This window comes from Sinocyclocheilus anshuiensis, unplaced genomic scaffold, assembly GCF_001515605.1.
Source record: "Sinocyclocheilus anshuiensis isolate Anshui unplaced genomic scaffold, SAMN03320099.WGS_v1.1 scaffold329, whole genome shotgun sequence".
Taxonomy (NCBI): domain Eukaryota; kingdom Metazoa; phylum Chordata; class Actinopteri; order Cypriniformes; family Cyprinidae; genus Sinocyclocheilus; species Sinocyclocheilus anshuiensis.
In genome coordinates this window covers 284806-294803 of record NW_015540881.1, presented here as the reverse complement: position 1 = coordinate 294803, position 9998 = coordinate 284806, and the positions used below count along the sequence as shown (strand labels likewise).

The 9998-nt window shown below is 37.1% G+C and overlaps 1 protein-coding gene across 3 annotated transcripts in view; it reads right to left on the bottom strand.

Moving 5' to 3' along the window:
• Window positions 1-371: 371 nt before the first annotated feature.
• LOC107688433 (1-phosphatidylinositol 4,5-bisphosphate phosphodiesterase delta-1-like) overlaps window positions 372-9998 on the bottom strand; it is a 19629-nt gene continuing 10002 nt past the window's right edge. For all 3 annotated transcript variants that reach the window (XM_016486094.1, XM_016486093.1, XM_016486095.1), the window contains exons 8-15: window positions 7622-7774; window positions 4661-4807; window positions 4384-4543; window positions 1871-1987; window positions 1520-1698; window positions 1312-1444; window positions 1081-1230; window positions 372-954 (exon numbers count right to left, since the gene is read on the bottom strand). In XM_016486094.1, coding sequence (XP_016341580.1) covers window positions 863-954; window positions 1081-1230; window positions 1312-1444; window positions 1520-1698; window positions 1871-1987; window positions 4384-4543; window positions 4661-4807; window positions 7622-7774 — 1131 coding nt within the window. In that variant the 3' untranslated portion in view covers window positions 372-862. The remainder of the gene's footprint in view (window positions 955-1080; window positions 1231-1311; window positions 1445-1519; window positions 1699-1870; window positions 1988-4383; window positions 4544-4660; window positions 4808-7621; window positions 7775-9998) is intronic.

The following is a 9998-nucleotide window of genomic DNA, read 5'->3' as shown; positions in this document are numbered from 1 at the left end:
ATAGCATGTTTTAAAAAGTTTCAGACTTGAGCATAATATGAAGTGATACTCTTTCAAATATATGCTAATGTCATCCAATTCTCTGCTGTTAAATAGGAAGTTCTGCGATGTTACCAAAGTAATGCAGTTTTTCTTCTGCTTTCACGTGGACTGGATGTCTACACTAGTAGAGCTCACGCTTTCGGTCTTGCAGATGTGAATCCAAGTGTCTATAACTGCCAAATATGGCATTATCCCACAAGCTCATTAAACTTTCTTCATGCCTCTTTTATCTGGTTTAAGCCATTACAGAATAAAAAACTTAAAACCTACAGTTCTGAATAACTTAGATTTATTTCACCTTTACATGGATGTATACAGTTGGCAATGTGTTTTATCAAAATCACTGATTTTATGAGTATCGGCATTTTAAGTACCTCATTTAATAATGACATACATCGGATGTGGTATGTAACTACATGAAAGACAAAGAAACAAAGTCTAATGCAGGCTTAACATGTATCTAAAGATACTACCCAGAGGATGGAGTGGTTCTGTTTATCTGTAATTCCACCATCAAATGATTCCTCTGCTAAAATCTGAATATCTAAAAACAGTACTCAGTTTAACTAATACTAAACGTTGACAATGCAATCTATTTGGCATACTAAAATGTATAAATGCACTTTACAAATCGTAAAAAGTACAAAAAAAGTTATTGATATGCGAGACCATCATATCACAACTTCTGAAAAGTTGCTCTATTCCCACAATTTCTCATTTACCCATTAGAATCACTCAAGCTGCCTCATGTTTTGCCGACCCTTCCACATATCCACATATGATCATCTCAGATACAGTATAAAACCTGCGCCATCATGTGTTATTCAGCATCCACAACCATGATGTGAACAAAAAGTCCAGCGGAGGAAAGGTGGTCTCCATTCTTAGTGAGCAGTGGCACATGGTGATATCCTTTGGCATAACAAACAAACTATTGATTGTCTGCTTATATGGTTATAGTAATATTTATCATGCATACTTAAGACAGCAACGGCAATTCACAAAAACAGAGATGAGCATGTATTTTAACACACTAACCGTTCTTTAGGCTGTTGAAGGGAAGAGTGTACTGGCCAATAAATTCATTGTTCGAACTGGAGTCGTAGTCCTCAATCGAAAAGCGCACAAGGGCTAGATCTGGCACACGCACATCAAACTGGAAGTTCTCATTCCACATGGGGTTGAAGCCTTGAGAAACAACAGAGAGCGATTAAGCACCATCTTGATCCTGAGGAGTCCTGACTGAGCACATTTAGAGAGTTATTATACCGTTATTCTCAATGTACTGCGTTTCTACCATCGTGGTATCGGCCGGCACACCGTAGACCTGCACTTTCACGACAGGATCAACAATGGAGGACTTCCTTTCGCTCACTTTGGGTAGCTGCTGGGCTGTGATCACCTATTAGACAAACAGAAACAGCGCACATGTAACACGCAGCATTGTAACGAAGATATGCAACTACAGATCCATTACCATCACATGAAGAGTCTTGTTCTTTAACCACGGTCCATCAGGAAGAGTGATGGGGTCAAATTTAGTGTCTCGGTCTCGTAGGTAAGAAGGCTTGAGGTTGTAACCACTCTGTCCGTTCTGGAGGAAGAGCCCCCGATTCAGATCCATCTCTGGGCAGGCTGTCTGGAAATTAAGGGCCACTGGAGAAAAGGGAGATCAAATGGATTGTTACAATCAGGTTCGGAGAAACATTTTAAGCTTTAAAAAGCCTGTGAGTTTAGCACTGTGACATTAACATCAACTCTAACTAGATTTGAAAATGCACATGTCTTAGTGTCAGTTGTATGGTGGGTATACAATTCATGTCTTTACCTATCTGACAGCCTGCGTTCCACAGAGGCACGGGGTTGTAGTTTGAGGAGTCTGTTCTCAGTCCCGCTGGGTAAATCCGGCTGAGTTTGTCTATATTGTGACGGATATAATCGTTCGCTGTGACAGAAAAATAAAGTTAGCTGAGGAATGTGTTTGGATAGTTGACAAATAGACATATAGGCAGAAAAGTTTTTGAAAGGCAGATGATTTTAGATGATTATACTTATAATATAATATATACACACACGCACCCACACACACAGGCTGCATTTTCTGCAAAATACGGTTTAAAAAAAAAAGAAATATTGAAAAATATTAAAAATTAAAATATCAATTTTCAGTTTTTATACATGTTACGGTATTCTGTCCTTTTGCGCCTCCTCATTGTTTTCATTTGGACTTTTTTTTGCGTCTTTTGGTCGCCCTTTTGTCAATTTGCAGGGTGGAGACTTAGAGACCTGCACTCCCGCGGGAGTACCGCGGGACCCGACGCAACAGGATGCGGCGCGGGACTACTCTTGATGGGCGAGTGCGGGTGCGGGAGAGTAAAATGATTCGCGGGACTCCCGCAAAATAGAAATTATCTAAACAAAAAGTGTCTAAAACATATCAATTGTTATTATATACAAAAGCAAAAAGAACAACTAATATTAACATTAAAATGACTGACATGCGCAAGCTAGGCATAGTTTCTATTTATAACACGTGTTTAAAGGTTGCGCAATGTAGCCAATCACAGACTCAGCTGTTGATTTCTGGATCAGAGGTGATTAAGTTAGAATCTACTCACTGCAGTGCTGAAATTGCGTGCTCACGAATCCTCTCATTTTAACACACGAAGTGTAGACACTGTGAAAGATTCATTGTGCATATATTTATTGTGTTATAACAGAGCTTTATGAGATCGCGATTAACTGAGATGTCAGCTTTTAGTGATAAAGGAAGCGCGATGCTCGCATTCTGCCATGCCAAACCATGCACGCAGCAGCACATGCTTGCTTTTCTGTTAAACATTTTATTTGATTTATTTAGTCATTTAGCAGACGCTTTTATCCAAAGCGACTTACAAACGAGATAATAAAAAATAACAGTGGGTTGTGATTGTGTCCGTCCTCCAGGGTGGTGTGCCCCGTTTGAGCTTGACTTCTCTCCAGCACCACATTTTGAGCCTTTTTTAATACTTTATCTTTTTGTTGTTTTATTTTCTCTTCCCTTTTCGGGTTTATCTTCAGTATAAATTACTTTAATAAATGGTTATTTTGAGTTAACTTGCTTTGTGCGTGGCCTCCCAGAGGCGGACAGTAACTAAGTACATTTACTTGAGCATTGTATGCCACATAGAGATGTCAGAGCTATGTGAGATCACTACCATCCTGATTTTGTGGGGGTGGGTAGGGGTGTTAAAAATTTTTTTTTTTTTAACATTCTAAAAGCTCTTTATTCCAAATATACTACAAGTTAGTCAGTGTATTCAGCAGGTGTAATGTATTCTAAGTTGCTTCAGAAGTATTGCAAGTACTACTACGTACAACAATAAAACAGTGCATTGACATAAAAAAGGAAATTTACTTTTGGTACTTAAGTACTTTTAAAAGCAAGTACTTCTGTACTTTTACTTAAGTAAAAATCTGTCTTTACAACTCTTACTTGTAATGGAGTAATATTTGACCAGCAGTATCTGTACTTTCACTCAAGTAATGGAGTTGAGTACTTTGTCCGCCTCTGTGGCCTCCCCATTTATGTTACGCTGCCCTGAGCCTGCTAGTTTGTAACAATACATTTTACATTTTATTCCTGAGATGTCAAAAGCTTATTTTTTTTAGCAGCCTTCAGTGTCACATGATCCTTCAAACAAAATGTAATATGCTAATTTGGTGCTTAAGAAACATTTCTTATCTTATCATCTTATGTTAAAAATGCAGCTTAATATTTTTGTGAAAACTTTTGATAATAGAAAGTTCAAAAGAACAGCTATCTTTTGTAACATTATAAAGGTCTTTCCTGTCAGTTTTAATCAGTTTAATGAATCTTTGCTGAATAAAATTATTAATTAAAAAACTAATCTTAAAATAAAAAATCTTAGTGACTTCAAACACTGAACTGTAGTGTACATTGTTTTAGATGCTGTAACTTTGGTGTAAATTACCATATTTTTCTTAAATTACTAAAAATAAAATTTGTATAGATTTGAAATGAGAAAAACATTTTTTTTTTTTTTTAATAGATAATTTTACGTTCATGAATAAAATGGGTCTCTCTTTTTGCTGTCCAGTAAAGTGATGAATATATGAATGGCTCTTTTCCTTGTTAGTCACCTGCTCATTTCCATATTCAAAGTTGTGTCAAAGGTCTCCCTCATGCAGAACCATCATCTGTGACGTTATGCACGTTTCTGACTGTGTATTTTGCAGCGTAACAAATCTGTGCAGCTGGACAGACTCCAAGTCATGACACATACTCATGTGTTTAATAGCCTGTGTTGTGTCTGAGCGGCATAAGTCATGACATCACACCTGATTCCTCCGCCAGTTTCACAGCTTTTCCCTCTTTGAAGGAGGCCATCTCATAAAAGGACTGCTTGTCCTGGGAATCCTCAAATCCATGGAAGTGGACACTTTTGCAGTAGATCACGATATCAGACAGCTCCTTCGCCAACTTCAGCGACTTTGTTTTCTGTTTTGGGTATATGTAATTACAAAATAAAAAAAAATTTGAAATCAAAAGAAATAGACATTTTTCTTACCATGATCACATATGTTCATAAGAAACAGAGCACAGAAATCAGCTTACACTAGACTTCTTTTCCTGGTCTTCTTCATCACCTTCATCATCTTCTTCCTCTGTTACACTTTCTTCGTCTGCTGTTTTGGACTCTGAAAACATGTCCTCAAGTTTGTCTAGTCTTTTCCCTTTGACTATGAACCGGCCTTTGAGCTCCTAAATAATACACGACACCAGTATTTAACAACTAGTGTCACCAAAAGGAATGGCAAATACCATTTTAAGAGCAACTTACAGTTGTCTATGAAAAAAAATTAAATTCTTAGATCTCAGCTTAACAGTGCAGAATACTATCAAATATTGGTATTTCTACATAAACTGAAGAGCATATGTTTCTAACACAGTAGTTTTAGGAAGCTTTTGCTGTAACTGATGTAACCCTGAGAACAGCAGCGTTTGTATTGTTGACTGTGACAGTGACCAGGACAGGCCACACCTTGACTGAGGGGAATGGAAAACAACGTTATGTAAGCTATGATAATCATCCGCTTCCCTGCAGGCAAAGCACCAGTCGTCATAGTAACCCAAAGCAGAGTCTTTCAAAGCAGGTCACAACAAAACCACGATGGACCAACGTGATCGCATAACTCTGCATTTGCCATTTCCTCATTTCCAAGTACGCAAGCATAATTGATGTGCTGAAGGTGTCAGTCTAGTGTTTCTGAAGAGTTGACATTTGTAATTTTGTGAAAACAACGAGAGTTTGAGATGCAGCGACGATTTCAAATAGAGAGCAGCTGTATGAATTCCACACATTCCACAGAATTCCATCCTGAAAGCATCTCCTGTTCAGACAGGCTGGAAAACTCTCTTGGGTCTGACATCTAAAGCCACAGCTACTGGATTAAATCAACTACTTTGATCTTTTAAACTAATTTCAACAGATTTTAAGTAAATATTCAATTTGTATAAATGGCATATACTCCTGTGCACATTTAAACCAAAATAAAGCATGCCTAGAACCCTTCTAAATTGGTCAAACAAGGCATTCTGTGGTCAAATATTTTAAAATTCCAACCACTAAATAGTAGGAACATATGACATATTGGTACCATATCGGATATCTATCTGTATGAAGAGACACTGGATCTTCAGTTCCAGGTATCGTTGGTTGGTTGCATTTAAAGGGATAGTTCACCAAAAAAATGAAAATTCTATCATTAATTACTCTCACGTCGCTCACAACTCGTAACACCTTCGTTCATCTTCTGAACACAAATTAAGATATTTTTGATGAACTCCGAGAGCTTTCTGATCCTGCATAGACAGCAAGGGTCCTACCACGTTCAAGACCCAGAAAGGTAGTAAGGACATCGTTAAAATAGTCCATGTGACATCAGTGGTTCAACCGTAATTTTATGGAGCTATGAGAATACTTTTTGTGTGCGGTGCTGCTGACGCAGGAGCTGTCATATTTGTTTACAATCAGAGGAGTGCACACACATGCGTCGTGGTACTCTCGTGAACACGTGTCAAAGACTGACACGGAAGAGAAGAAATTGTTAAAGTAATTATTTTTGTTTTCCTTGCGCACAAAAAGTATTCTCGTAGCTTCAGAAAATTTCAGTTGAACCACTGATGTCACACACTATTTTAACGATGTCCTTACTACCTTTCTGAGCCTTGAATGTGCTAGTTGTGTTGCTGTCTATGCAGGTTCAGAAAGCTCTCGGATTCCATCAAAAATATCTTAATTTGTGTTCAGAAGATGAACGAAGGTGTTACTGGTTTGGAATGACATGAGGGTGAGTAATTAATGACATTTTTCATTTTTGGGTGTACTATCCCTTTAAATGTATTGCCATATCAGCTTCATTGGCTTTTACATGGCAGATCAAAATTAAATATTCAACAACATAATATCATAAATATAAAAAAACTACTCAGACAAAAAGACAACATTAAGCACAATTTCTATAAAATATTCTTTAAATGCACTTGTGATAAAAATGGTAAACGTTTTTCTGGGTTCATAAGTCCTTAAAAAAAAATAAAAAATTTTGGCTTATTACATCGGCCAGAATGTTAAAGGTCTCATAATGTACACCTTTCTGGAGTTTTATTTTAGGTTTTGATGTCCTTAAGAATATATATTTGCGGTATAAGTACCAAAAACCATCTCAATATATTTTTACAGCTCCTCTCTCAGGAGCTCTGCTGAAAACAGGTCGATTTTGGTCTGTCTAATTCATATTCATGAACAGTAATTGTGAAAAAAGCCAGGAAATTTCAGTTTTGACAATATGGGACCTTTAATACCATTGCATCCCAACTAAATATTTTGATCACCTTTCCTGGTGACCAATCTCTAACACTGTCTCTTTCCATTCCACCATTGCCTCTTTCTTCTTACATCATTTTGTTTGTTTGCTTGTGTTTCACGCCATGCCAGCTTCTGTGGCTATTTTCTTAAAACAAACTATATTAGGTTTTTAAAATGTATTTTTGCTATAAACTCTAAAACTGTATCTGGCTTAACTCTGTTAAAAATCTCTTCAAAAGTGTTAACTGAATAACACTCTAACAAAAATTCTCACGGTTTAAACCAGCACAATATAATAAAACATGTTTCAGAGATAAAGGGGTTTGGCAGAGAGAACATGTTGGAGGATCTTCTCCAAGTATTAAAAACTTGTGTGTCATCCTGGAATGACCTATTCTACAGCGGGTATAAACAATCTGTTTCTTCTTACATGATAAAAATAATTTCAATTTCATAATTCATGCCCATGTAATTTCTTATTTACAATTGGGTGTGTAATTAGAAGGATAGCATACAATCAGTCCGTCATTATTACAAAACAAACCTTCTCGGCTCGACTCGGCTTCCCGAGCACCCTGTCAGGTTTATTTTGTATTTTATAATAACCAGATTAACATATGGTATGCTTTACATAGTCTTGCAACTGAATATGCCTGTATAACATGGCTTAGCGGATTACTGAACATTAACATCTTGCAATCACTAACCTCTGGGGAAGGGAGGCATGTGGGCATCTGATCTCCGAGGGGTTTGGTGATCAGAGCGCTACCCAGGATGGAAATCAAGTGCTGAGCCATGATCTTCTGCTGCTCCACACTGCAGTGGTTCTCCAAAGACAGGATCAAAGGATACTCGGACGTCTGGTAAAAGGAAAAAAACACATTGTTGACAGTCAGGCACACGTGGAAAGCACACCAGAAGGACAAGCTCTACATCAGGGGTCTCCAACCTTTTTTACACCACGGACCGGTTACGGTTTGAAAAAAATCTTGCAGGACCGGGGGAGATGGGGTCTTTAAAACAGGTCTATTCATTTATACTGTTATCAGCACATGTTGAAGTAGATTCGTCTCTTGTCGTCTCTGAGAGAATAAGCGCTGTTAATGCAGCATTAGAAAACTCTGTCAGTTTTTTACTTTCAATTTCAGTATAGTGACTGAAGTTAAGATGTTCACCGGCATAAGTTTGCACGTTGCTTGTGTGATATCCACTGGCTCGCCTTCATGGATTAAAACAGAAATATTTCCAGTATTGCGACGTAACCGCAAACCCCCATGCGTATGTATCTTAAACGCAGGGAGACATGAAAGAGGAATCAACTCGGTATGCCGCGCTGTCTGAAACACGTCTCTATGCTTGTGCGCGCTTCGGGTGTGTACGAGAACAGCGCGTAAGTAACGAATTGAGTTCTGTTTCGTTTCTTCTTCTTGTGGTTTTAAATAGCTTGAACGTGTAAATTGGCAAATTAATCTGCGAATCACATGCCGAACGGTGGGGTCTGGACCTGGTCCGTATATCACGGATCAACTGCGATCCATTTAAGCCCTAATAGCCTAGACAGATCAGAGCAATCTTTTATTTACTAATTTAACATGAAATCGTCAAATTGCTACTCGATATCAATCGCATACAACAAAAATACAGAATAATTAGAACAATAATTTATGCACAATAAATAACAGAGCGTCATATCTATACACATTTTCCCCAGAGCGTTCTCGCGACCCGGAGGGAATTAGGGCTGCCACTAACGACTTTTTTCTCTCTCGATTAATCTATCGACTAATTAATCGATGAATCGATTAATATAAACGATTAATTTCCCGCACAAAAAATCAACAATTTTAAAGAACATTTTATTAAACTTGCAACTTTGCCATTCTGTAGTGTACTGTTAGAAATTATTTGATGATGCAGCAATAAAACGGCTAGTATAATTTAATGCAGGTGTTTTTGAACTTTGCTGTTTTAAAACATGATCAAAATACTATCTATTTTGATGCCAAAATTTCAAATAAGAGAGGAAGTGACAAATATCGGTATCGGCATCAGAATCGGCCAATAAGTGTTTGTTAAAATCGGTATCGGCCCCAAAAAATCCTATCGGTGCATCCCTAAAACAAACCTAATAAAACTGAAATAAAAAGAAAATAACTGTTATTATTTTTAAATATAATAAATATAATAATAATAAAAGTCTGAGAAAGTCAGCATGTTCTTAATGTCAATATATCCACATGTTCTGGGCTTCTGTTCATTACAGCTGTGAGTAAAACAATAAAGGGAAAAAAAAACATGTTTCAATTAACCCCACTAGTTGGGTTTTCACATTAAATAAATGCAATGTTTAAAGTCCACTAGAATCAAGTATTAAAATGTTATTATTAAAAGGTATTATTATTAAAAATGTTAAGTATTAAAAGTACTCTCAGAAATGTGTTAACAACAGATTTAAAAAGACATCTCCAGCATGATGAAAAAAATGAACAGAGGACTTCAGTAATGAAACTCCAAATGAAATCCAAATTTCTATGAAATCCTTTTTTAAAGCAAAAGTAAAGTGCAACAGAGAATGCAAGAAGCAAGTGCAAGTATCTCATAGTCCAAATCACTGAAATCAAAGTTCAGTATTATAGGTTTAATATATCATGAGGCCTTGGAAAACAGTCTAATAATGTGTTTTATGGATTCTCGTCCGTGAAATGCGCCACTTCCGGTATTTTGCCGGTTAGTCGACGCAGGCAAAATGAAGTAAAGGATTTGTAAAAATCGAATAGTCGAATAGAATCGACAAATCGGGGCAGCCCTAGTAGGAATTCTTCCACAGCCCGGTAGTGGGTCGCGACCCGGTGGTTGGGGACCTCTGCTCTACAAGTCCCAAAACAAACATTATCCGTCACTATATGTGACCCTGGACCACAAAACTTTTTTTTTTTTTTTTATGCCAAAAATCATTAGGATATTAAGTAAAGATCATGTTCCTTGAAGATGCTAAGGACTTAATTTGTTCAACTTTAAAGGCAATTTTCTCAATATTTTGATTTTTTTGCACCCTCAGATTCCAGATTTTCAAATAGTTGTATC